This window comes from Arvicola amphibius, chromosome 6, assembly GCF_903992535.2.
Source record: "Arvicola amphibius chromosome 6, mArvAmp1.2, whole genome shotgun sequence".
NCBI classification, from domain to species: domain Eukaryota; kingdom Metazoa; phylum Chordata; class Mammalia; order Rodentia; family Cricetidae; genus Arvicola; species Arvicola amphibius.
Genome location: NC_052052.2, coordinates 5,666,109 through 5,693,632, shown reverse-complemented (window position 1 = coordinate 5,693,632; position 27,524 = coordinate 5,666,109). Strand labels below are relative to the sequence as shown.

At 49.7% G+C, this 27,524-nt stretch overlaps 1 protein-coding gene across 10 annotated transcripts in view; it reads left to right on the top strand.

Annotated features, from left to right (window-relative positions):
* The window catches only part of Rere (arginine-glutamic acid dipeptide repeats), a 343,378-nt gene extending 321,099 nt beyond the window's left edge, over positions 1-22,279 (top strand). For 4 of the 10 annotated variants that reach the window (XM_038333039.1, XM_038333048.1, XM_038333038.1 and 1 more), the window contains 11 exons: positions 11,142-11,304; positions 12,100-12,192; positions 12,662-12,861; positions 13,949-14,116; positions 14,440-14,553; positions 14,742-16,093; positions 16,203-16,425; positions 17,095-17,818; positions 18,743-18,889; positions 19,354-19,558; positions 19,828-22,279. In XM_038333039.1, the coding sequence (XP_038188967.1) occupies positions 11,142-11,304; positions 12,100-12,192; positions 12,662-12,861; positions 13,949-14,116; positions 14,440-14,553; positions 14,742-16,093; positions 16,203-16,425; positions 17,095-17,818; positions 18,743-18,889; positions 19,354-19,558; positions 19,828-19,861 (3,423 nt within the window). In that variant the 3' untranslated portion in view covers positions 19,862-22,279. The remainder of the gene's footprint in view (positions 1-11,141; positions 11,305-12,099; positions 12,193-12,661; positions 12,862-13,948; positions 14,117-14,439; positions 14,554-14,741; positions 16,094-16,202; positions 16,426-17,094; positions 17,819-18,742; positions 18,890-19,353; positions 19,559-19,827) is intronic. The other 6 variants (XM_038333047.1, XM_038333046.1, XM_038333042.1 and 3 more) reach the window with 6 other exon arrangements.
* Positions 22,280-27,524: the final 5,245 nt, after the last annotated feature.

The following is a 27,524-nucleotide window of genomic DNA, read 5'->3' as shown; positions in this document are numbered from 1 at the left end:
TTGTTTGTTTCACAGAGCTGTTTCTGGGATTTCAGGTTTGAGTAAGTAGGAAGAATGCAGAGCTTCTCTCTGTGTGGCTCTTGTTCAAGCCCAAAGTAACCTTTTATCACATGATGCATGAAGAAAAATCTTCATATCTTCCCATTCTTTACATAAGCTGGGAGGACTGGAGGGTCACAGTGTTCCTAGGGGCAGTTCATCACACCCTGCCTCCCTCCCATGCCTGCCAGGGAAGGGAGGGGCAACACCTATTCTGACAAAATAATTTCTCCCCAAAAGCGCTATCGGGGTTTTCATGTTAACCTTCGGTGTACAAATTTAAGCTTGTAGCTTGCTGCATTATGAGGAAGCGACCTGAGAGCACTAGAATTTGTTTCTGAGATCCACAGTGCAGCTTTGGCTGTATAGCTGAGACTAACCCTAAACTCCTGATTTCCTGACTCCGTTGTCTTGGGATAACAAGGATGTACCACTATTTGTGGTACCATCTGGCAATTTTAAAATAAGAACTAAATGCCTAAGGAAGTACGTGGTTTCTCTGGGAGGTTAGCTTCATCTTTCTGAATTCTTCAGGGAAGAGATGTTGACAAGGCAATAACTTGAGCTGCGGTAGTAGAGTCCCCAGGCATTGACCATCAGTGTCCTGATAGGGCCACAGCCTACATGGAGTAAGAGTGTCATCCCCACACTGCTGCCTTAAATCCCCAGAATTAGGTAAAAGAATAGAAGTGTTTTATATATCTGAAGAGTGTGAGATTTGTTCGTTTATCTTACACTCTAGTAATCTTTGTTTTTGCTCATTTTATTAAACAAATGTAATACCTTTTCCCTTCTTTCTTTGTAATGAAGTCTGTCCTTTATTTGAACATTCATCTTGAAGAAATAGATCATATGTGATAATTTTCTGTGCGTCCATAAAAACCATAAAATACAAGAAGCAGTGTTAGAATAGCTGTTCTCATTTCCTGGCCATCATTATATGCGTCTACCCAAAAACATTTTTCTCCTAACTGTCCTTTCTGAGCTCAAAAATGGATTTCCCTCCAGCCCTGTCATTCAATTATCACCTCAGGAAATGCACGGATATAACTGATGACCTCTTTAAAGCATTCTACAGTATGCCACCCTCCCATCCTTCATCTCTCGCCCCTCTCTCATCATTAGATGTTACGTTGCAATGTATATTTTATAGGGTGACCCTGACGGATGTCACTTTGATGCTGTGCAAGGATAATAAGATTGCACATACAATAAAGGCCGATAAATAGAAAATTGTTTATGAACTGGAGAAGAGGGTGGTTTAACATTTTATAGCTTTCCCTTTTCCTTTTCTCCTTTGCTGGTAGAATTGTGGTTTCACTTCAAAAACAGACAAACACAAAAAGACCCATTAGCAAAGGTGACATGGTGATGGAACCCACAGCAATGAAATCCTCCTCGCCCCATTGCTGAACTCCAATAAAATGAACTCAGGAAATAATGAAGTGTTCACCCGGGAGACAAAAACTGATATTAACAAATGAATTCTTAGGATTTGGGATGTCAACTGAGAAAACACAATTCCTAGTAGTGTTCCATTTAAAACGTTAGCAGTCTTCATTTAAACCCACAACTCAGTAAAGCCAAAAACCAAGGTTTGTGTTTGGGTTTTGTGATAGCACGCTCCTGTGTCAGGACTTCCCAGGGAACCCCTAGATGGCAGGGGTTGTAGGGACATCCACACCTGGTAGGAGCCCTAGGTTCCTGCTGTGCTTTCAGCAGTTTGTTACAGAGTATTTTTAACCGTGTCGTTTATAAAGCTGCTACAGGATTGTTTTTTTTTTTTTTAAAGCAATAAAAAAAACCCTAAGGTTTCTTTGCCTAGGTGGAAGAATCTATTGTGTGTACATAATACACAGATCTAACAGAGTGTTGGCAGGGGTAGCAACAAGGTGTGCTGGGTCAGTCCAGTCCAGGGACACCCACCCCAGCAGCCCTACAATGCTTTCACGGGTCTGAGCATTTTTTAATTTTGCTTTTGTTATTTGTGAAGATTTTTTTCCCTTTGTTTTGGCTTGGATTTTTTGTTTGTTTGTGTATGTGTGTGTGGTTTGGGACAGTATCTTTCTGTAAAGCCTTGGCTGACTAGAACTCTCTGTGTATAGCACTTTGGTCTTAAACTTCAGGCAATCCACTTGCCTCCCAAGTGATGGGATTACAATCATATGCCACAGTGCCCACCTTTTCCTGGTGGGGAGGGCGTTCAAGACAAGGTTCTCTGTGTAACTTTGGAGCCTGTCCTGGAACTTGCTCTGTAGATCAGGCTGGCCTTGAACTCACAGAAATCTGTCTGCCTCTGCCTCCCGAGTGCTGGGATTAAAGGCTTGCACCACCACTGCCCAGTTTACACAGTGCCCATCTTGAAGTCCACTTATTCAAGTTATTTTTTATTTTGTTGGGGGAGGAGGGGTACACATACAGAGGTCAGAACTTTGGAGAGCCAATTTTCTCTTTCCACGGTGCTTTAAGGGGTTTGTGGCTTGGGCTTTAGGCCAAAGAACAGTCAATTATCATAGTATTTGTCATAAGCCAAGGGCTGGGAGAGATGGGAAACAGGAAAAAGATCTGGAAGAAATGGAGAAGTAGCTGGAACTTAGTTTGGAGAAGTGACAGGGTATGGCCTGGGCTTTGAGAAGACTGAGCTAGCAAAGACAAGCCAAGGAAAAGGCCATAGTGGAGCACCAGTCTGCACTTCATAGAAAAGGTGTGAGACCAGAGATAGGATGAGCAGGCAGCCTAGTCAGGACCCCAGACAACAGAGTATTAGTAACTGAAGGGTAGCCCAGTCTGTTCCCATTGCTTTGTGCCATATAAATGGAGTATAATAATTGGAAGGGGTAAATTTTTAACCTGTCCAAAGTAGGAATTTTCCCCCCTTCTTCTCTTCCTTCTAAAAGGGTGTCTGGTTTAGGAACTTCTCTTTGGGCACCTTCTGGCTTCCCTCTTGGACATACCATGCCTAAGAATAGTTACCATTCATTCACCTGTCCTAGAAGAGCTGCAGAGGACATGCCTCTTGCCTGGAAGTGGGCTGCCTCTCAGAGCAGGGTATGCTAAGTCAGGCATCTATCTTCTGAGCCTCTTGAGTACAGGAGATTGTGGCTTCAGAATGCCATCCTCAGCTCTGTGCCTTTGAGCAGATCAACGTCTCCCAGATGCGCTGGAGGTGGCATGCAGTGATTTGCAGCAGAGCTGCTGACAGTGGCTGGCTCCTGGGGATTAGGGATTCCATTAGGTTGATTAACAAAAGAAGGATCCCAGAAGAACAGTGCTTTAATTACCAGCTACTGGAAAACAACCAGTTGCCTGCTGGAAAGGCATTTTCTTTTTTTCTTATCTTTTTTTTTTTTTGGTGTGTGTGTGGGGGGGGTGTTTTTGCTTTTTGAGACACGGTTTCTATGTGTGGTTCTGGCTGTCCTGGAACTCACTTGCCAGCCTCTGCCAGTCTCTACTGGGATTCAGGGTGTGTACCACCATTCTTGGCAACCTGCTGGAAAGCCCTTAAGAGATGATTGCTCCCAAACATAGCTGCTGTTTCTGCTCAGTGACCAGGCTCTTACCTGGCAGGTCCCCCACCATTGTTAGGTTCATCTGGAATCCTCAGACAGTGGAACGAAGGAAGGACTTGCACAGGGCTCTTGCACAGGCAGGAAACTTTACTGCCAAGAAGAGAGATGCAGCTATAATTCCAGGCAAAAAAGATTAGGGAGATCAGGGAGCCCAGCTAGGCTTCTTGAGTTGGAGGATTCCTGGAGTCTGTCCAGGGAATACTTCCCCTTCCCAGGGATGGCTCATACCTACTCACCCCCAGTCTTGGCCAATGTCTAAGTTCAGGGGTTGGGAAAGGCTTTTTTTCTCTCTGCCAGCTTTTTAGTTTGGTTGTTGTTCTTAATTGCCTGCTGTTGGTGGAATGTTTCCTTGGAAAAATAGCATGAAACCATTGTTAAGGCAGGTACATGGACACGTTTGTGATCCCACAGAGGAAGGCGAAGTGTGAGTTCCAGGCCAGCTGCAGAGTGGGGTCCTTGGCAGGAGCCAATTCCACAGCAGCTCTCTCCTTCATCCATGAGGTTGGTCGGCAGGGTCAGGTGCTCCTGTGTAGATCACTCTTTCAGCACAGTGTTGGCCCAGGAACAAGAATTTCATTCCAAAAGCACATTAACACTGAGATTTAAGGTCTTCTACAGTGATTATTTAGCTCCCCTTTTCTCTGTGTGCTCATGTTAAAATATCTTTTGCATAGGAACAGATAATCCTGTGTCCTTTTTTTTTAAGACTTATTATTGTATGTTTTTCCCATGCATGTATATCCATGTGAAGGTACCAAATAACCTGGAACTGGATCTTCTGTGTGGGTGCTGGGATTAAACCTGGATCCTCTGTAAGAGCAACCAGTGCTCTTAGCCACTGAGCCATCTCCCCAGCCCCCAAAATCCTGTGTCTTAAAGATTTCAGGGGTGCAGATGCCACTTAGTTAGCAGAGTGCTTGCTTAGCATATGTGCTGACACACGCCTACAATCTCAGCATTTCCAGGGGCACACAGGACAGGAGTTTGGGGCCAACTTGTGTCATAACAGACCCTGCCTTTAAAAAAAATAGATCTTGTTTTTGTCTTGTATTTTTTCCAGATAACTTTTTAGTGCTTATTCTAACCTTGCAAAGGATGGTGTGGGTGTATGGGCAAAGAATTCTGTGCCATCAGAGAATTAGAGATTGTGGAGAAATGCTCAAACAGGCCTTCTTTGTTTTGGTTTGGTTTGTTTTTGGGGGGAGAGGGGTGTTGAAACAGGGTTTCTCTGTAGCTTTGGAGCCTGTCCTGGTACTAGCTCTTGTAGACCAGGCTGACCTGAAACTCACAGAGGTCCGTCTTCCTCTGCCTCCCAAGTGCTGGGATTAAAGGCGTGCGCCACCACCATCCATCTAAAAACAGGCCTTAATGTAGCTACAAAGCCATCTATCCTCCACATTGTCTTCTCAGTCCTGTAACCATGTGAGAATGGAAGATAGTGGAACATGCTCTGTAAAACCAAAGGGATGTATGTATAGGGCTGTTGAGATGACCCAGCAGGTAAAAGTGCTTGTCAGTACACCTAGTGACCTGAGTTTGATCCCTAGGGCCCCGCATGGTGGAAGGGGAGAACCCATTCCTTCAAGATGTCTTCTGACCCCCAACATGTTTGTCTTACCCTACTCTCACATAGAGAAAAGTCCTGATAGTGGCTGGCATCTGTAAGGCTCCGACTTTTTGTTTGTTTACTTATTTGTTGTCTATTGTTTGTACAGGGTTTCTGTGTAACAGCCCTGGCCGTCTTGGAACTTGCTTTTTAGACCAAGTTGGCCTTGAATACACCAAGATTCACCTGCTGGGATTAAAAGCATTTGCCACCATGTCCAGCTGCCCCATCTTTTTTTAGTTAATTTATTTTATGTGTATGATGTATTGTACCATGTGCATGTCTGGTACCTCAGGAGGCCAGAAGAAGGTGTTGGATCCCCTGAGACTAGAATTACAGTCATTTGTGAGCTGACATGCGGGTGCTGGGAGTTGGGCCCTGGTCTTCTTGAAGAGCAGTCAGTCCTTAACCACTGAGCACTCTCTCCAGGCTCCCACACCTCTCTGGGTAGTATGCTAATAATAATGTTTTTCTTTTAAAACTGCCCAATTTTGCTTATACCTGTAGGCTTTCAAAGTGGAGCAAAAATAATTGGTTTGGCTGAGCAGTGGTTCATACCTCTGTTGGGAAGTAAAAAGGGTTAGGTGGGAGAGGGGACAGAGACTTAACAAGGGAGGGAAGATTTGATAAGAGGGAGGGAGGGAGGGAGAGAGAGAGAGAGAGGGAGAGAGAGAGAGAGGGAGAGAGAGAGAGAGGAAAGAGAGAGGAGAGAGAGAGAGAGGGAGAGAGAGAGAGAGAGATTGGAAGAATAAAAAATAATAATTGGCTTACCTTTTCCTGCCTCCACATCAGCCTCCCAGAGAGTCCTGTCTGGGAAGTTAGTGCCAAGCTAAGGCATAAGAAAAGTACAAGGACAAGGCAGGGGACAAGGATCTCTTTCTAGATCCCTGTGCCTATGAGAGGAGGGGTGTCCTTCTTAAGAACCATGGAGGCCAGGCCTGGTTTTAAGCACCTTAAATCCCAACAGTTGGTGGGCTGAGGCAGGAGGATCTCTTGAGTTTGAGGACAGCTGGGGCTACATAGAGAGATCTTTCCTAAGGGAGGGGTAGGCTTTGGTGTTTTAGATGTCCCCAGTGCCTCACCTCCTCAGCATTCTGTTCTGACTCATTTCCCTGGGCCTCAGGACAAAGACGACAGACAGCTCATCTTACCTTCAACAAGAATCACCTTTAAACTGAATAGGACAAGTTACAAATCTCAGCTTTGCAGGGACTGAACTAATAAGTGCTATAGTTTACTAGATAAGTGCAGTGGGTAGACAGAGACCTGCTCTAAGACAAGGAGGTAGGCAGACCAGTGCTGGCCACACGGAGCCAGCTTCCACCTTCAGCCTTGTTTGCCTGCTAGGGACATGCCTATGAGAAGACGGGACACTCCACCTGCTGTTTTGCCACAGCTGCAGAACTCGTGCCAGAAATGAGTTCAGGCCAGCTCCAAGATGGGAGCAGCTCCAGCCCCATCCCTGTGCCTGACTGCACAGGTAGCTATGGAGCCCTGACAGTTTATGCTTATGTGAATGAACTTGATAGACTCACAGCCCAGCCCAAAAAGGCTGAAGTCAAGTGGCGAGGATGAGGCAGGCGGCCAGCGGTTTGCCTCAGTTTTTGCCCTTAGTTAGCTTTTGCTGACTCTTCAAGGTCCTCAACCACTTACGAGGAAGGGCTTCCCTAGGCAGCCCCTTTCTCTTTTGCTCTGCTCATGTTCTCTGTATGGCATTTCTTCCCTTGTATTTTTGCAGAAATGTCACTGGAACCCAACAGTACCCCCACACACGCACACCCTCCCAACCTGTTGTATAAATATCCTAGAAAGACATCTCTGCTGGATTGAGCCCCTGCTTCTAGGACCTTTGCCTGTGACCCAGCTCCCCTCCGCCAAAAGGGTGGTGGGGGTTCGAGGAATTGGAAGGAGAGAACAAATGCTAACCCAGACCAGAAGTTCAGCACTAGGCAAGAGCTAACTAAACTAAGGTCTGGGACTGACGCTTGGAGATGGCTTTGTTCCTTTTTTTTTTTTTTTTTTTTTGCCCAGGTTCTGAGTTGGTTTAGCACCTCGTGGTGTGTGTAGCTACAGCACCTGATGTCACATGGGTTAGCTGTGAGACCTTATTGTGAGATGAGGTGAGAGCTTTGGGAACAAATGATCATTATAGGCCATTCGTGTCAACATTTAGACCTCAGGGTTTGCTTGCAAGCAAAAACAGGAGCTAATTTGCAAGGCTGCCTTTGTGGAGCTGCCTTTTGATCAATGATTGCCTGTGTTAATGTTTCAGTGAGCTATTGATTTCTGCAGCAGCTTTTGTTCCCTGAATTGATGTGCAGCGGGTCTTTGCTGCACACCATGCGTGTTTGATTAAAGTGCAATTGACTTCATTCCTGGTGAGGCTGTGAGCTGCTTCACTCTCTATTTGTAGAACCAAAGCTTTGCCCAACATGTTCTTTTGTTTGTACTCAAGACCTAGCCACCCATGCAGGCAGCAATATGCTGTTTCTAATCCTCCATGTTTAATCCCTCAGTGGCCATTGCAGTCTGAGAGGCAGCTAATAAAACCTGGCCTGGATTTATTATTGTTTTGTCAATTTTATTGACATATAGTTGACATGTGCTACACTGTGTGTGTGTGTGTGTGCGTGCGCTCACACAAATGCGCCCACACTCTGAGTATGCAGTCAGTTGAGTTTTGACAACTGTATACATCTGTGTGAATAATGCCATTTGTGTATAGGCATTGACATCTTCCTCCTGAGTAGGGAGTCACTTGGTTGGGTCCTTTGCCACCCACCTTATAGCTCTGGGCAACCACTGAGTTGCCTTTCTTGCTGTAATAGATCTCTCAGTCTATCATGAACTCATGCTCTCCTTATGACTTTCATTTAACAGGGTTTTTTGAAAATTTTCTCTTATTATATAAACTGCTGGTTCCTTTTTTTATTGTCAAATAACATCCCAGTGGATACTTATAACTTAATCATACTTCCCATGGCTAAGCATGCTTCTTTTTTCTTGTTTGGAGCTATTAAGAAAAAATGTTTGTGTGAAAGTCTTTGTGTGGGATCAGAGAACTGACTCAGCAATTAAGAGCAGGTATTATTACTCTTCCAGAGGACTGAGTTTTTCCCCAGCGCCAACATACCACCTGAAACTCCAGCTCCAGGGAACTCTACTCCCTCTTCTGGCCTTCATAGGCATTCTCACACCAAGACAATATACACATCGATAACTAAAAATTGTTCAAAGCCTTTGTGTGAACACATTTTTGTCCTGTTGGATAAACAAGCCAGGCATAGAATTCTAGATCCTGTGGTACTTGTTTAACCTGGTAGAAACTGGCAAACTTTTTATGAAGTGGTTTTGACTGCCTTATATTCCCACCAGCAGTGCATGCAAGTCCCAGCCATCAGGTTTTCTGCGTTTGAAATTACATTCTTCATTTTCTCAGCCATGTTTTCTACCTGGCCCAGGTGCCAGTTCATCTTGACCCATGGTGCCTGTGTTTAGTCTGCTCTGGGTGCTTAGTTTTTTTGTCACAGCTGTTACTTGTTGGCAAAACTTGGTGTTGCCTGAATAATCATCACACTTAACTTGGGTATCTCAGTTGTTAAGAGAACACGGTGCAGGAGTCAGGTGCAATGACCCAGACTTAACCTCTGGGCCCATTTTTTCCATTTGTTATCTGGCACTGGGCCAGTTTCTTAGCCACGCTGATCTCTGATGTCTCCTTTTCTACTGCAAGTTGTGCTATCTTCCAGAACCATCCCAGACTCTTCTGAGCATCCATGTTTAAGAAGTAAGGTAGGACTTGACATGGTGGTGCACCCCTTTAATCCCAGCACTTGGGAGGCAGAAGTAGGTAGATCTCTGTGAGTTCCAGCCTAGCCAGAGCTACACAGAAATAAGACTCTGCCTTTACTTTAAAGGAAAAAAAATATTAGTAGGAGTACTCAACTGGTACTGTGTGCGACAATGCCAGGCTCAGACAAACACTGTTTAGAAATGTCTTTGCCCGCTGAAGTGGGTCAGGTTGAGGGAAGAGGTTGGAAAGGACCTGCTCGGGTTTTTGCTTCTTTCCAGTTCCAGAGAAGACTCTGGTTTATTGGACAAAGTTGCCCACTTGTACTGATGAAGCATGCTGCTCTGATAGAGTGCTTGAAGGGTGGTTGGACCAATAGGAAAACTAAGGCAGGTCAGTTTTCAATAGGCAGAGTCTGGTCCTACTCAGGATTGGTGTGGGAAAATTTATTCCCCAACCATGAAAGTGGGAAGCAAAGTAGCAGAAAGAGGGTCATATTTGGGGCCCTCGGGCTCAGGATGTGCCACCACTGGACCAGCTGCCATTTGTACCACAACACATGCTAGAGAAATAGAACCCCCAATGGTAATCTCCCCATTTTCCCCTTACTGATCATCTAGCACCAGGTAGAACTCAGCTGATCCGAGGTATACACATATTCAGGCATAAGTGTTCTGGGCCTTGCTGGAGGCTCCCTGCCTGTTTTGCAACCTGGGATAGTGCTTCATTTGTGGAGCGTTGGTAGGGACTGGTATTTTGCTAAGTACTGAATGGTTAGAAAGGTTGAAGCACATCCACAGCTCCATGAGATGGACAGGTCAGTCAGTTCCTGCTCTGTACACCTCTATTAAGGATCTGGTGGCAGGCATGGCAGCCCACTCCTGTAACCATGAAACTCTGGGGATGGGAGCAAGAGGATTATGAGTTCAGGGTCAGCCTAGGCTACATAGTGGGACCCTGTCTCAAAAATCCAAGGACTGGCAACTGGGGAGATGGCTTAGTCAGTAAGGTACTTGGCTGTGTAAACATGAACAACTGAATCTGCTCCCCAGATGCCACGTGAAAAAGGTGACATGGTGGTACATGCTTGTGATCCCTGTGCTGGGGGCAGAGACAGGCAGATTCCTCCCCGGCAAATTCCAGCCCACTAAGTTCCCAGCACATGTGTATCAGCTGCCTTTGAGAAGCTATTTTCTTGTCTAAAACCTGCTCGACGCTTCTGATACTCAAGACCACTGGGGTTGGGGTAGAGCTGTTCTTATTGGTCCTGTCAGTCAGAAGGGTTTGTACAAGGTCTCCTTTTGGTTTTGTCTACTTATCTTCCCAGCCCTTAACCTAGCTCCCAAGGAAACTTCTTTGCCACCTCCTCTCTTGGTCACCTCATTCATGAGACAGCAGGCATTAGAGGGAGGGATGAAGATGGCTCCGGGACCAGCTGAGCTCCTGAGTGCAGGTTTAGTGTTTTGTTGATATTGTTCTTTTAAGACTGAGGCAGAGACTCTTTTGCGGTCTTTCTAAGAAATCAGCCCTTTGTAAAAATGTCATAAACCCATTATTTTGTATATTTAATACATTTTAAAATTTATTTTTTGAAGTTGGTTTTTAGTAAGCGCCAGTGAGGTATAAGCACTCTGTGTGGAAGACAGGTAGCAGGGGAGTCCCTCAGGGCAGGACTGCCACAGTTTTCTTAAGTTGCGTTTTTTTCAGGAAGGCTCAGCATGGGATAGGTGTCAGTCCCTCTGTCTTCATTCTTTAGGATTTCCTGCTAGTTTGACCATTGAAAGGGTCAAAGGAGGTGGAGAAAGCAGTTTGTCTCCTGGCCTTTGCTCCTTCCGGCTCACCTGTGTTCTCTATTTGGTGACTGTCTCTGAAGATGCTTCCATGTGCACATATCACACTCAGCTTGCACACTCATAGTTACAGTTCCCTAAATAAATGGGAGCCTTATTTCCTTGTCTCTTGTGTGGACTTGATTCTTGATTTGTAGAGGTCGTACTCTGTTGGGTTGCAGGATGGGACCCTGAAGCTTCACTCACGGAGCATTGCTGCCACCCTGCTCTCAGCGCCAAGCACAGGAGGATGTGATGATGGGGTGGCTGTGTATGTGTACACTCACGGCTATGCTTCTTTCTCACAGGGAGAACTGATTACCTTCTATTACTACTGGAAAAAAACACCAGAGGCAGCCAGCTCCCGTGCCCACCGCCGGCACCGCAGGCAGGCAGTGTTCAGAAGAATTAAGACTCGCACGGCCTCCACCCCTGTCAACACACCCTCCAGACCTCCTTCCAGTGAATTCTGTAAGTGGGTATTTTGATGCTGCAGAGAGTAGTAAGAGACTGCTCACATGTAGGCATATGTACGTCCAGCTCTGAGCCTGTGGAGCTGGTGGGCCAGGGATCAGTATGGTGTGCTTGGTGCATTATTGTGTACATACGTGTACAGTAGTGCTGACAGTTGTAGAAGAGTTAGAAATTATCTGTTTAAGTATTTTTAATAAATTTACTGTTCTTTCATGTTTTACAAAATTTAAGCTTGACCTAGGGTTCCACTTTCTTCTTTTGTCTGCTTTACTCAGATCCTCTTCCCAGGCCAAGTGTGACATTCACCCCAAGGACAGGTGACTCCTGTGGGTCCTGCTGTCTTGGTCCCTATGAACTAGAACAGAGCAGTAGTGCTTAGCAGTTCTTTCCTAGTCCAGAAAACTGGCCTAAGGGTCCCAGGATTCTGTATTATACTTGGTGAGGTTCAGAAGCCACATTGGTTCAGTAGACAGAATTCCAGGCAGCTCAGATGCATTAAGAAGGCATTGTGAGTATACTGCTACCATTTTAGATTCACCAGTAGGAGCACCTGTGTAGACCACCACAGGATTCAGGTGTAACATCAGCCCCCCAAAATCTGGCAAGGCAGGACCTTGATAATACTACCCCTCATACATGCATGCTCTTTGCTGTGCTGAATAATGCTGGGGAATTCAAAATGAGCCTTTGTGGCTGATGCCCACCCCAGTCTGCGGAGTTATTTTACTGGTGCCCCATTCTCAGCTGAACATGATGTTGTCTGTTTTGTCTCCACTTTACCACTTTGTGCAGTGGACCTGAGCTCAGCTAGTGAGGATGACTTTGACAGTGAAGACAGCGAGCAGGAACTGAAGGGGTACGCCTGCCGCCACTGCTTCACCACCAGTAAGTGACCTTGGGGACCCTCAGTGCAAGGGGCAGGTGTTTATTCCTGGGCAGGCCTGGGCTCTGGGTTGTCAGACTCAGAATATTTCATGTGCTGGATGGCAAAGAAGCCAGGGCCAGTCATTGATTTGACACATGGGTTGTGCTTGAGAAACTTGATCCTTTTTTCTGACTTTGCTTCCTGTTGAGCAGTCAGAACTGTACTGATTTATTGGGTAGGAAGGTCTCATACAAGGTGAGGGAGGGATTCTGCTGTTCCTGGGAAGTGGCTGCCATCTTCAAGGGGTGGCTACAGAGGACCGGACAGTGGAAACCCTCACCAGCTTTGGGTTGTATAGGGAACTCATAGGAAGCTCATGCTCTGTGGCTCTCATGAATCAGGGTCAGGTAGAGCCCACAGAAGGGCCCCTCTGCTCAGATGTCCTCAGAGACAGGTGGTTTCAAAGGTTGCCCACCTCCCCTTATGTAGCTTCCAAAGACTGGCACCACGGGGGCCGGGAGAACATCCTGCTCTGCACTGACTGCCGCATCCACTTCAAGAAGTACGGTGAGCTGCCACCCATCGAGAAGCCTGTGGATCCCCCGCCCTTCATGTTCAAACCTGTCAAGGAGGAGGACGATGGGCTCAGTGGGAAGCATAGCATGAGGACGCGGCGGAGTCGGGGCTCGGTGAGCTGGGGACCTGGTCCTGGGGGCTTGAGCCTACCAGGGACTCAAGCGAGAATTGGTTTTAGGCAGAAGCACACCCTTGCTGGTACTGCCCTCTCTGGGGCCGTGGAGCTTCGTGTTAGGGAGAGCTCATTGGTCTTGGTTTGCAGCCCAGTGCCAGTTCCCCAAGTCCCTCAGAACACTCTGCATGTGGGCCAAGTGCCTCCAGTGAACATCTATCTCTACTTCAACTTTGCAGATTGTTTTTCCATGAGAAGTTTTTACATAGGTTCTTTAGTGAAGATTTACCCACTTGTGCCCTGTGTCTATCATCCTAGCACATGAGAAGCTGTAGCAGAACGATTGCCATAAATTCAAGGCCATCCTGGCTATGGAGTGAATCTTTGTCTTTAAAAAAAAAAAAAAAATACAGCAGGGGATGGAGAGATGGCTCAGCAGTTAAGATAAGTTCAATTCCCAGCACCCACATGGCAGCTCACAGCTGACTATAATTCCAAGACCTGACATCCTCAAACAGACATACATGCAGGCAAAACACCAGTGCACATAAAATAAATAAATAGTACAGCAACAGCCACAGCTTTGTTTAACATTGATTGGAAATGTGTCTAGGGGTCTTTGAGGTGTGGGACTGTGGAAGGGATCTTTCTCTCTGGCACTGACCTCTCCGGGACCTTTCTGGCAGGTGGATAGAACAGCCCTCCCCCTGTTTCCTGACCTCAGCTGAGCCTTGTAGCTTTCCAGAAGGGTGCTGCAAGGCATTCAGCTGCGGGTATCAAACTGCAGTATTTAGCAGCCTTGTCTCCTGGGTGACTTCCTGCCCTTTTCGGTTAACTCCACAAATGTTCTGCGCTATGGTTTGTTGAACGTGGACAGTTAACCTGAGAAATGGTGAGGAGCATTAAAATAAACAGTCAGCTGACTCCTTACCTCTCAGAGCCCTGTGCATTTCCAAGATGGCCCCCAGGATGTGTGTCTGAGTTTGAGTGGATTTGTGAACACACTGTTTATCCTACCTTGCCTGTGGCTAGACTTGGGTGGGCAATTGGGCCTAGGGATCCATTCTCTCCATCCTTTGGTTTTGGAGGGACAGATGTCTACACTACGCAGTGGTCGGAAGAAGCAGCCCACCAGTCCTGATGGTCGTGCCTCCCCCATCAATGAAGATATTCGATCCAGTGGCCGGAATTCCCCCAGTGCTGCCAGCACCTCCAGCAATGACAGCAAAGCAGAGACAGTGAAGAAGTCAGCCAAGGTCAGGGGCTGAGGGACAGTGGGAGCCTCCTGGTCCCTTCTTCCCATCTGAACAGTAACATCAACCTGGCCTAGGAGCTGCAGATGGAGGCCTAGGGCTTAGAAAAATGGGAAAAATGGAGGTACCTCTGCCATAAGTTTGCCAAGGCCCCAGAAACACAAAATGGAGTGGCTAGAAGGGTTCCTAACACCAAGGATCCTTGTCCCTAGATAGCTGCTCCTCTGGGTCTTCGTTGGCCCTTTGGAGAACATTCTCACTTCTGGAGATGGGGCTCAGAATGAGGAAACATGTCCACAAACATCACTTCTCTGCTTCCACTGCAGAAGGTGAAGGGAGAGGCTGCGTCCCCCCTGAAGAGCACAAAGCGACAGCGGGAGAAGGTGGCCTCCGACACAGAGGAGCCTGATAGGGCCACCTCCAAAAAGACAAAGACCCAGGTGAGGCTCCTGACACCCCCACCCTCAGCCCCCACACAGACTTAGGTCCTCCCTGGGAAGGCAGTGCCTCCCCCCTGCTGCCTGAATCCCCTGCTGCCTCTGCACAGACCTTGGTTGTGATCCATACTAGCAGTGTGGGGCTGAGCTCTGCTTCCCAGTGCATCCATCTCTTGCTTCTCTGGCTTTAGGAGATCAGCCGCCCCAACTCTCCCTCTGAAGGCGAGGGAGAGAGTTCAGACAGTCGCAGTGTCAATGATGAAGGCAGCAGTGACCCGAAAGACATCGACCAGGACAACCGCAGCACGTCCCCCAGTATCCCCAGTCCTCAGGACAATGAGAGTGACTCGGACTCGTCAGCACAGCAGCAGACACTGCAGGCCCAGCCCCCTACCTTGCAGGCTCCCAGTGGAGCTGCTTCAGCTCCCTCCGCCCCTCCAGGAGCACCCCAACTTCCCACCCCAGGGCCCACGCCCTCTGCCACTGCAGTCCCTCCACAGGGCTCCCCTGCCACCTCACAGCCCCCTAACCAGCCTCAATCTGCAGTAGCACCTGCAGCCCACACCCACATCCAGCAGGCACCCACCTTGCACCCACCTCGGCTGCCCTCACCCCATCCTCCACTGCAGCCTCTGACTGTACCCCCTAGCCAGAACTCTGCACAACCTCACACCCAGCCCTCCTTGCATGGTCAGGGCCCACCTGGTCCTCACAGCCTACAGGCTGGACCCCTGCTACAACACCCAGGGCCTCCTCAGCCCTTTGGACTTCCTCCCCAGGCCTCCCAAGGCCAGGGCCCTCTGGGCACCTCCCCAGCAGCTCATCCTCACACCACTATACAGCTTCCAGCCTCTCAGTCAGCACTGCAGCCCCAACAGCCCCCAAGGGAACAGCCCCTGCCTCCTGCACCTTTAGCCATGCCTCATATCAAACCCCCACCCACCACACCGATTCCCCAACTTCCAGCACCACAGGCCCACAAGCATCCACCTCACCTCTCAGGGCCCTCACCCTTCTCTATGAATGCCAATCTGCCACCGCCTCCAGCCCTGAAGCCCCTCAGCTCCCTGTCCACACACCACCCTCCCTCGGCCCACCCTCCACCCTTACAGCTCATGCCACAGAGCCAGCCCTTGCCCTCCTCCCCTGCCCAACCCCCTGGGCTGACCCAGAGCCAGAGCCTTCCACCCCCAGCTTCCTCCCATCCCCCCACTGGCCTCCACCAGGTGCCCTCCCAATCCCCATTCCCCCAGCACCCTTTTGTACCTGGAGGCCCTCCTCCCATCACCCCACCCTCCTGCCCCTCCACCTCTACTCCACCTGCGGGGCCCAGCACCTCATCACAACCACCCTGCTCTGCTGCTGTTTCTTCTGGAGGCAGTGTTCCAGGGGCGCCATCTTGCCCACTCCCCCCTGCTGTGCAGATCAAAGAGGAGGCTCTGGATGAAGCAGAGGAGCCAGAGAGCCCTCCTCCACCCCCTAGGAGCCCATCCCCTGAGCCCACCATAGTGGACACCCCCAGCCATGCTAGCCAGTCCGCCAGGTACTGGTTTGGAGGAATGGGGGCCTGGCTAGGTGTGGGTGGATTTGGTGGAGGTAAGGAAGGGTGTGGCCCTCAGCAGAAGCCCCAGCCAGAGCTGCCACCCTTTTAGGTTCTACAAACATCTGGACCGGGGCTACAACTCATGTGCACGGACAGACCTGTACTTCATGCCTCTGGCTGGATCCAAACTAGCCAAGAAGAGAGAGGAAGCCATTGAGAAGGCTAAGCGTGAGGCCGAACAGAAGGCTCGAGAGGAACGGGAGCGGGAGAAAGAGAAGGAAAAAGAGCGAGAGCGGGAGAGAGAGCGGGAACGGGAGGCAGAGCGTGCTGCTGTGAGTCCTGAAGGGACCTGACATGCAGGGGGCAGTGTCTTCAGCCAGGGCCTGATGGCCGGGATCTATCACAGACTGGTGTGTTCTCTAGTGCCAGTGGCACCCATGCCCAGACTTTCTGAAGGCTGTAAGCCATCCATTGTGTGGCAGTCATGAGTCTGACTTGATTGATGGGCCTGTCCTTTCCCTGCAGCCTATAGATTAGTGCCCCCTCCATAATCCCAAGGTGTCAGACAGGAATGGGTGACTTGGAAGGAAACCTAAGTGTGACATCAAGGGGCTATCCAGGTGCACCCTGCTTTGAAGCCCCCATGTGAGCTGGGGTACTTGGTGCCTGCTCGATCAGGAGGGGTGAGGGAAGCCAAATCCAGAAGTGGCACGTCAGACTTCATGGTAGGTTTTCTGGCTGCCGGGCTCCCTGGTGCACAGAAACACTGAGGTACAGGGGGGCCTGCAGGTAGGCACAGATCAGTCTAGACTGTCCTGGTGCCTAGACCTGGCAAAGGTCCTCTGTTTCTGTGTTGGGGTGAAGGAGCTAAATTGGTCTGGCACTGGAACAGAACAAGGGCCTACCTCTGTGGTGAACACCAGTTTTAGACCCCCAGGTGGCCTGGCACCCGTCCTCATACCCATACCCTGGCACCCGTCCTCATACTCTCTTTTCTTCAGCAGAAGGCATCCAGCTCAGCACATGAAGGCCGTCTTAGTGACCCTCAGCTTAGTGGTCCTGGTCACATGCGACCCTCCTTCGAGCCACCGCCAACCACAATTGCCGCTGTGCCCCCATACATCGGGCCTGACACACCGGCCCTCCGGACACTGAGTGAATACGCTCGGCCCCATGTCATGTCTCCCACCAACCGCAACCACCCCTTCTACATGCCCCTTAATCCCACTGACCCCCTGCTGGCTTACCACATGCCTGGCCTCTACAATGTTGACCCTACTATCCGGGAGCGGGAGCTCCGAGAGCGAGAGATCCGGGAGCGGGAGATCCGGGAGCGGGAATTGCGGGAGAGGATGAAGCCAGGCTTTGAGGTGAAGCCACCAGAGCTGGACCCCCTGCACCCAGCTACCAACCCCATGGAGCATTTTGCCCGGCACAGCGCCCTCACCATCCCTCCTGCAGCTGGCCCCCACCCCTTTGCCTCTTTCCACCCGGGCTTGAACCCTTTGGAGCGGGAGAGACTGGCACTGGCAGGTCCTCAGCTGCGGCCTGAGATGAGCTACCCAGACAGACTGGCAGCTGAGCGCATCCATGCTGAGCGCATGGCATCTCTTACCAGCGACCCCCTGGCACGACTGCAGATGTTTAATGTAACTCCACACCATCACCAGCATTCACACATCCACTCCCACCTCCACCTCCACCAGCAGGATCCTCTCCACCAAGGTATGTACCCAATTCAGGAGCGAGGCAAGGTAGGCAGCTTCCACCTAAGACTCACAGTTGGTGGGCCTTCCTGATCAGTGAGTCTCAGGAAGCTGCTGACCTGGGTCTCCTGCAGAAGAGAAACGTCTGGGGAAAGCCTGGCCCTGTGCCCTGGGTGAGGGACAGTAGATCAGGGCTCTTCTGGACGTTAGAGCCAAGCAAGGTCTAGGTATAGGTGCTGGGCTGCCCAAGGAAGCGTATCCCTGCTCATGAGAGCAGAGGAAGGCAGGGTATCTGCTGGCTTTGATGACCAGGCAAAGTGCAGTTCTGTCCTTTGGGAACAGAGTTCCTTAAGGTCCACTTTCCTGGCATCTGTAGGAAGACTGGGTTGGGGCAGAGGCAGGCTCAGTGGGTACCACTTCCTTCAAAGCATCACGGGATTGGTTATGAGGGAGACTGGCTGTGTTCCTGGGGAGGCAGTGAGTTCAGAGGGCTCCTGCAGTAGGCCCCCAAGGAGAGAGAGTAGGCCACTGTAAGCCTGGAGGGCCTAACATAGAGTGCTGCCTCAGCAGGTACTCAGGGTGACCACATTGGGTTGATTTGTGGGCCATTGTGTAGAAGGGAGGGAATATGTTTGCTGTGAGCTAAGGGAAGAAGGCATTGTCAGCCTGAACTGTACAGAAGAGGCACAGAGCGAGCTGCCATGCTGAGTGGCCTCAGGTGTGGAGCAGGAAATGACCAGTCAGGGCTGAGCTCTGTGCTTCTCTCTGCCTGCTCTCCCCAGTGGGGCTGGTTGGGATTCTTGGCAGCCAGGTGATGCTTCCCGCCTTGTTGAATGAGAGCCAGCTTGGGTGTTAAAGAGGTCACCATGGGTCATGCAGCAAGGATACCAGAGCCATGCTCCAGCTACATTTGGACTTGTGTCTTTTTTTTTTTTTTTTTCAGGTTCAGCAGGCCCAGTTCACCCGCTGGTTGACCCTCTGACTGCTGGCCCTCACTTGGCTCGCTTTCCCTACCCTCCTGGCACCCTCCCCAACCCTCTACTTGGACAGCCCCCCCATGAGCACGAGATGCTGCGCCACCCAGTTTTTGGTAAGAATTCACTAGAGGAGGATATGGGCTTCCAAGTGGGCGCTGGGGCTGAGTCAGATAGCACTCTTGCATTTCATCAACTGCTCATGGGTAGGGGCCAGGTAGGTAGACTGCTGGAGGATTTGGAGAAAGGCCATAAATGCTCTGCAAAACAGCCCAACAGGAGCCAAGACTGCCTGGGCTGCAGAGGACAATAGACACCTGACTAGGGCCGGGGTCTGGGAGAAGCCTGCAGGCAAGGTCTGGCATGAGACCCAGGGTCTTCTGGGATGGGCCTCCTTTCTGCCTGGGGACTCTGCTGATCTTGCCCTGCCCCTGGTGATGCTCTCTCTGTAGAGCCTGGGAAGGGCTGGCCCCACTTCCTCAGCTAGGTGAATCTACTGCACAGCAGGCTCTCTGACCTCCCTCCTGATCTCTGTCTTGTTTGCTCTGGTTGTGACTACTCCCTTGACTTGTTTTTGTAGCAGAGCGTGTTTTGTGCTTGGCAGGCACCCCCTATCCCCGAGACCTGCCTGGGGCTATCCCACCCCCCATGTCAGCAGCCCACCAGCTTCAGGCCATGCATGCCCAGTCAGCCGAGCTCCAGAGACTGGCCATGGAGCAGCAGTGGCTGCATGGACATCCACACATGCATGGCGGTCACCTGCCAAGTCAGGAAGATTATTACAGGTAAGATGAAAGAGAACCTAAACTTCTCACCTGCACACACACCCCCGCCCCACCCCATTGTGGCAAGTACCCCGGGCCATCCTCTTTGGTTCTGAGAGGGAGGGATGCATGCAAGCATGACTTTGCTGGATGAGAGGCTCCTGGGGTGGGGTGGAACCCATAAGCAAATAGATTGGCCAGCCTATGCCTATAGCCTATGGGATACCATTTACCTGTCACCTAGCACACCCTGATGTCCATTCTCTTGTTTTCTCCCCTTTTCCCACCAGTCGACTGAAGAAAGAAGGTGACAAGCAGTTATAAGTTATTTATTTGTTAATGCTGGCTGTGGAAACCTCAGTTCTAGGGGGCAGAAACAGGACTTTACATCCAGTAGGAGCTGCAAGAGCAAAGAGGAATATCGTCTAAAGATTTCTCTATATATTTAAACCCACAACTAAAAACACATCTGCATAATAGTGTTCGTTTGTTGAGAGGATTTCCTGAGACCAATTTGGGTCTCCCTGCATGACAGTCCCCCAGAAACTTGGTGTGTCCTGGGCTGGACTGACACCTGAAAAACTTACCTGCGATCTTGGGGTTTGGCTTTAGTTCTTTTCCTTGATTTCTCAGTAGGTGCTAGAGTCCGTTCACACCCTTCACTGTGCGCGCAGACACTGAGGCACGTGGGCTCTAGAACCCACGAGGTTTGCAGAGAGGCGGCATATGAGTTTGAAATCCAAGAGCTATAATTTTTAAAAAATCTTTTATTTTAATACATTGTAGGAAATCGTCATAATTTGAGACAGTTCTGCAGCATGACTTCTTACATCTGTAAATAAATGGTTTTAGAAGTCCCTTCCACAGACGACTATTCTGATCTATTTTTTCCAGCCATGTCACAAAGTGTGAATTCCTACCAGCTATTGACAGAATACAGAGTTGATTTTTTAATAAAAAGTTATATATAATTAATTATCCCTTTAATTAAAGGGAACAGATGGGCGTTTCTAGTTTCAAGCAGGCAGGAGCTTGGGACTAGGTTTGGTCATAGCAGTGAGCATCCAGGGGTTGGCAGGGACAATGTTACAGGCTCTTTATTTTTGCTGCTTTGATTTCACTTCTGTCTGTCCCTCGCGTGTGCAGTGACAGGCATGTTTGAGCAAGCCTCCTTCCTTATTCCTAGGAGTTTAGTGTTGACTTTGCGTTCTCTGTCGTCCTGTCTCTGGTACAGAGCGCGCATGTTTACGTGTCCGATGATAAGTTTCCTTAGGGCTTTCTGCACATGTTTGACTGTTCTTGACTGATGTCATAAATCATTTAGGAAGTTCCTGAAATGGTGCAGTACACAGCACATGAGACCCAGGACATATGCTTGCCAAAGGGGTGTTAGAAATCTGCAGGTGTGCATGTCGCCAAGCCATGCCTGCCACAGAGAGGCTGCTTCAGAGTGAGGGACACCCTGGGGTAAATGTGACACAGGTCTGGCCTGTGGTATGGGCTGTAAAGCATGGTGTGCAAGTGATCTTCATCCTCCTGGGAGACCGTGTGTTCTGAGTTTCCTCTTGGAAAAGGAATGGGAGTCCTTGTTGAAACAGGTTCCCCTGGGACAGCCCTCTTCAGCAGGCTCTTGGGGAACAGTTCTGGGCAGAACTGACTACTGCTGATGGAACCCTCTTCTCTCCCTCTAGAACAAGGGTGGGACATCGGTTTGACCTCTCCCTTGGATCCCTGAGCGCCATTTCTACTCTAGTATGCAGTGGTTGCATCTAGGAGCAGCCAGCCAGCCACAAGGTGTGTCCTGGCCCTGTGGAGAGAAATGGCTCATAGCTAACCTGGCATTCACTCTGCTGCAGGCTCTGACTCAGGTGTAGCAGGGCCTCATGCTCCCTGAACCATGCATGGGGCAGCTAGGATCTATTTGTCTGTTGAAAATATTTGTAGGGTTTGGTTTTGTTTTTTTAACCTTATTTTTCTCATTCCATTCTGCCTTAACTTTGGTTCTTCATAGGAGGCAAGCTCAAATTAACCTTTTGTTATCAAACTTCTGGCCACCTTGGCATGAAGGCATTTGTTTTCTTCTGGAGTGGCGGCATGCTCTCCAGATGGTCTGCCCTGCCCTCTGGACTGAGGAAGGCTGCTTCCTCGTGGGCTCTGGCCAGGCAGGTCCTTTCTGCCCCATGCCACCACCTCCTTTTCCCCTTTTAACTGAGTCTGCCACTCAGTTAACCCTTTATCTCCTCTCTAGTACCCATTTTCCAAAGAGAAAGAGTGAAGTACTTTGAAGTCTGAACTTGAAATCTGTCTGAAAATGTTTCTTTGTTGGTTTTGGGTTTCTCCCCTATCCCAAGGTGAAGCACTGACTGTGTCCTCCGTGACTGACTGGTTTGTTCGGAGGCCCTGGACCTTCATGGTATCTTTGAGGCCCAGCTGCTTGGCTTCCTTTTGGATTTCCCTTCTCTCATTTGGAATTTGGTTTGCTTTCTGTGCTCTGTATGTACTTGTTCAGTGTCGTCAAGGCCGAGCTCCACGTCTCACTGCAGTGGAGCAAGCAGGCATCTGATCGCTGCATTTCTTTAGGTCTCGGAGCTAAGTGTATATATGAGTAGTTTGCCATGAGATGACACAGTGTAAGCAGTAGACACCCAGGAAATCGTGACTTCTGTGTTCTCTCCATTTGCGTATTTTGTAATTTTTTTGAAATATTTGTGGACATAAATAAAACCAAGCTACACTACAGAACCCTGTGTGTTGGCCAGTGCATTGCCTCATTCTGGAGTGTGATGGGTGCTGCAGACAGCCAGGGGAAGTCTGCTGGGCCTTGCTGCTGGGCCCTAGCTAACCTACAGCAGTTTCTGGAAACATAGGTCTGTGCTGCCTGGGAAGAAGAGCTGCCTTAGCAAACCCTTGCTCTCTGAAACCAAGATTGCCACCCTCCTCCACCACTAGGGTACAGGAAAGAGTCCGCTGCCTGCTGAGGGCTGTTGGAGCCGTCCTCCAGAATCAATCCAGGTTGAAGGTGTTCTAGAACCCTGTAGGGCAGCACTTCTCAACTTGTGGGTTGCAACCCCTTTGGGGGTCAAGTGACCTTTCACAGGAATGGGACATCCGATATCTATAGCACTCTTCACAACAGTAGCAAAATTACAGTTCTGAAGTAATAGCAAAGTGCTTCTATAGTGGGGGTCAGCACAACATGAGGAACTGTACTGAAGGGTTGAAGCATTAGGAAGCTTGAGAACCACCGCTGTAGGAGCTCCCCAAGAGCCCCCGTGCTGGATAACTCTTCAGTGTGGATGTGACCATCAAAGTCCAGGGTTCCTGGTGAATTCCTGTTGTGGCTTGTTGGTTTGTTTTTCCTGAGACAGCATTTCACAGTTTATCCCTGGCTGTCCTGGAACTTCTTTGTCTGGGGTGCAAAGAGAAGTGTGTGGCTAGGATCCAGGTGGCAGCTGCTGTAAGCTTAAATTTTTACTGAGTGTAGGCCTGTGAAATGGAGGCATCAGACCCAGGTGACCCTCGCCGCCCCAATACTGGGTGTATAAGCAGTGGAGAAAAAAACGTCATCCACAAACACCTGTGTTCATAGGACATCACAATAGCCACAGTGGTCATTTACTAACTAGGAAGCGTGTGCGTGTGTGCGCGTGTGCGTGTGTGTGTGCGCGCGCGCGTGCGCGCGCGAGCACATTACATTTACGTGAAGACAGTGAAATGCTCTTTAGAAGCAGCCTGCATGGAACTTGAAGTGACTCAGGTGACACCATGTATTCTGACTGAATAAAGCTAAAAGTCTCAGTCCTGGAAGCAGGAGAGAATGGCTGTCCCTGGAGACTTGGAAGGGTGGGGAGTGGGTCAGGAAGTTGACTGCACCATAGTTTATGATAGTTAACTCTTCTGTAGTTTAAACTAGGGCAGGGTGGTGGCGCACGCCTTTAATCCCAGCACTCGGGAGGCAGAGGCAGGCGGATCTCTGAGTTCGAGGCCATCCTGGCCTACAGGGCTGCACAGAGAAACCCTGTCTTGAAAAAACAAAAAAAGAAAAAATCTAAACTAGGAAAGTCCAGAGGTTTCCTTATAAGAACCATCATAAGGCCTGCTAGCCTTTGAGATTTGGTTCTTCATAAATGTCTACTAGTGTGTATCACTAAGTAGGGTGTGGACATTAATCAGTCCATTTACATGGCTACTTATCCAAGGCAGAGGGACCCACCACATCTGGGTGGATGAAGTGATACAAAGCACTCTTGCCTCAGGCCAGTCCTGCCTGTGGCTACTCTAGTGACCAGCCCCCCATATGACCTCCAGCCTCTGCTCCAGAAATGAGTCCTCAGCCTGGGCGTGGTCCAGCAGCCCCCTTTTTGTTGCACGTGGGCTAAGCAAAAGACTTGTGATATAGTTGGAGGTCCGGAACCTCAGCCCTTATTAGCATAACTGGGTGCCCCACCCTGCCTTCTTTCCCTCCCTCGCACCCTCCATCTCAAATGGAGTCACCAGACCCCACCTCCGAAGTGCTATGATGACAGACCAGTTTGCACAGTACTGAGGCTTCATTTTGGGGGTCCATGAGCTGTGGGTAACTTCCAGAACTCTTAGGCCCAGAAACCAACTCAAGAATCTCCCTGAGCAGTTCTGCCCAAAAGGTACCCCAGTGCCAGGAGCTCCATCAGACACCCTTACCTGCTCGCAGAGGGAAGGGAGCGCGCCAAGCCTGGATCTGAACCTTGCACGTAGCTCTGAGCCAAAGAGAACCTATGGGGCCCAGGTACTGCGGCTTCTGGCATGTTTGAGAGAATCTGCCTCCATTCCCATAAAGCCTTGTAGCACAACACAGGAAGTGCCAGCTGACCACACCCCTAATATCCCTTGGTGAGCAAGCAGATGGGAAAGAGTTACTCGGCACCGAGGCATCCATCCTCAATACCAGGTAAAGGGTTTGTGGGCACTTGGGATGGTGTGTTTCTGAGAGGAAGGGGAAGGAGGGTAGCTTCTAGTTTGAACAGGATGGCTTTAGTTTTGGCTTTGGTGGCCTCAGTGGGGCCTTTTTGTTGTTGTTTGGGTTTTTTTGTTTTTTTGTTTTTTTTATTTTTGTTTTTGGAGACAGGGTTTCTCTGTGTAGCTTTGCAGCCTATCCTGGAAGTAGCTCTTATAGACCAGGCTGGCCTTGAATTCACAGAAATCCACCTTCCTCTGCCTCCCAAGTGCTGTGATTAAAGGCATGCATTACCACTGCCCTGCTCATGTGTGACCCATCTTAAAGGCACTGGGTAGAGGGTAGAAACTTCTCTCCTGCCATGGATGGAGAAGCTCACTAAAGTGAATCCCTGGAGGAACAGCGAGGAGCCTGGGAAGCCAACCTATGTAAGGGTGGGGCTCTGGGGTTCAGCGTGCAGTGGTTGCTCCACTGCCCCCTGGTGGGAACAGCCTGGAGTGCAAGCCTGGCTGTGCTCCAATCTGGGTCAGGCACAGAGCAGCTACAGCCACCTTTCAGGAAGACACTGACAACCCTGTGTGAGAAACCAATGTGTTTACATTTATATGGAGAGTTCCAGGAAGAGGACCCGGGATTTGACAAGCTAGTGGCTAGCTGTAGCTTCCCTTGTCCTTTCTCTTCCAGACTGGAGCAGTCGTGGGGAAAAAAACAACCCAGAGCAGAAGACAACTATTCAGGACCATACTCTTGAGGAACCTAAACCCTTCTTGTGTAGTTGGGTGGTCTGTGGTGCTAGGGGGAACCTAAGCCTAAGCAGGTCCCTGGAACTGTGGCCCAGAAAAATGTAGTTCAGAGCACAGAATGGGGCCGGGGAGGTAACTCAGGGTTCTTGCCACAAAAACATGAAGATCTGAATTAAATCCCTGGTGCCACAGAAAAAGTCAACTATGATGGAATGTACTTCTAATCCCAGTGCTGGGGAAGCAGAGACAGGAGGTTCCTGGAGTACTCTGGCTATCTAGCCTAGGCCTTGAGCCCTGGCCTCCACGTGTATGCAAACACACTCATATTCACAGATGCAAAGAGAACTTGAAGAAAGGGAGTGGCTAGTTCAAGCATAGGAGGGTGGGGCTCTAGAGGAATGACAGCTCTAGAGGGCTGGCTGTGGGGACAGCCATGAGTGGACCAAGGGCAGAGGAGAATAGGGCTTTCCTTATGAACACAGGGTCAGTGTCTATAGCCTTGAGGCTGGGGCAGGATGGGAGGAAGTGGCTTGAAAGGCAGCCTGGAGGCAGGATAGACAGGAGGCGTTGACACCAGGCTCCTTGCTGTCGCCTGAGTATCAGGGTATGTGGACATAGCTGGAGGGAAGCCAGAAGATGACCAGGAGAGCAGGGCACAGAAAGATGCTACATCCTGGAATCCAACAAGAGCAGTTGGTGGCACTGACTGAGGACTAGCAGCACCTGGATGCATCTGTGGGTTACATGAGAGGTTATGACAAGGGAGTTGACTATGAGCCAAAGGGAAGGTGACTTAATAATACCTCAGAGGTCATGGGTTTCTGCTCAACCGGCCCTAACTGGTCAGAGCAAGCTGATGAGCTCCGTGTTGATGCTCACGTTCTCTTCAGGGCTGGCAATGTTGGTCAGAGACCATGCACTGGGGGGACAGAGAACAGATGGATGGACTAGGGGCCACATAGCCCCACACCAGGCTCAGAACATTAGGAACCACACAGCCAGTTAATCAGCAGAATGGGAGAGACAGTTGCCCAGGACATCTCCAGGGCAGCCTCGAGCAAGCTGGGATGTTGGGGGTGGAAGGTGGTCAGAGAAGGTGGTCTCATGAGAAGTCAGCTCTCTGGGCCAGTAAGAGGTGCTAGAAGCCCAGGGACATGGCCCATATGTTATCCTTCTGCAAGCCTGGCCCCCAACAATGGTAGTAGTAGTAGTCCCAACACCCAGAGACCTTCAGCGTCCATCTGTGTAATGAATGGCTGAGAAGGGAGGGGACATGGCACTCAGGCAGGAGGGTGTCCCTGATGCTCTCCAAGGGTCTCATTTCCTTGGGCATGTTGTTGATGTGCTCACTCAGACATGTCATTCAGAGATTGTCCCCTCTCTTTGTAGGGATGCTCAAAGGCATCTCATTAGAGAGAGCCCTAGACTGCTGCCCTGCTCACAGCCTATAACACTCACTACCATCTTAACGCATGAGCCTCTGTCCCTCTGTGTGTGTATGTGTGTGTGGGGGGGGGGAGGTTGTTGTTCATTTACATTAATCCCTGAGGAACTTCCCCTGGACTCTCCTGGGTGGGAGGATGGTGTGCCTGAGAGATTAAAGGGGGAAAGGGTCATTTTGCTTTTATCTTAGATTCTAGGCCATGGTCCCTGTTGCATTGAGCTTATGGCGATGGCTTCATGCATAACATGAGATGTATAGCCAAGGAACTGCTCAGCTAATGGCATCAAGAAGCAAAGAGAAGAAGAGGCCACCATCCCAATATCCCCTCTGCCGTGTGTCCTAACAACTCAACTTCCTCCCACTAGGCCCTGCCTCTTAATGCTCCATGACTTCCCACTTGCACAGTGGGCTGGATACCAAGGCTTCAGATCCAAACTATATAGCAAGAGGATAGACGGACGGAGGGATGGAGGGATGGATGGATGCAGGAAGGGAGGGAGGGATGTCTGAATGGAGGATGAAGGGAGGAAGGAGGAAGGAAGGGAGGGATGGTTATGACGGTATAACCATGATGCAATGTGCAGAACATACGGCCCAGTTACCAGAGTTATGGTGTTCTCCACTCTGCACTACTGGCATTTTGGCCTGGATAAGCCTTTGCTGCTGGGGGCTGTGTATCCTAGGATGTTTGTGACATTCTCAGATGGCAAATGGCACCCAGATAAGCTGTGGTAACCGACACTATTGCAAACCTTGCAGGGAGCAGGCAGATACCAAAAGCACAGTTGAGCTCTGAGTTATATCTTCTCCTTTGATAAATGAACTTCACAGGACACCACCATCCCCGAGGAGGGTAGCTCCGCCCAG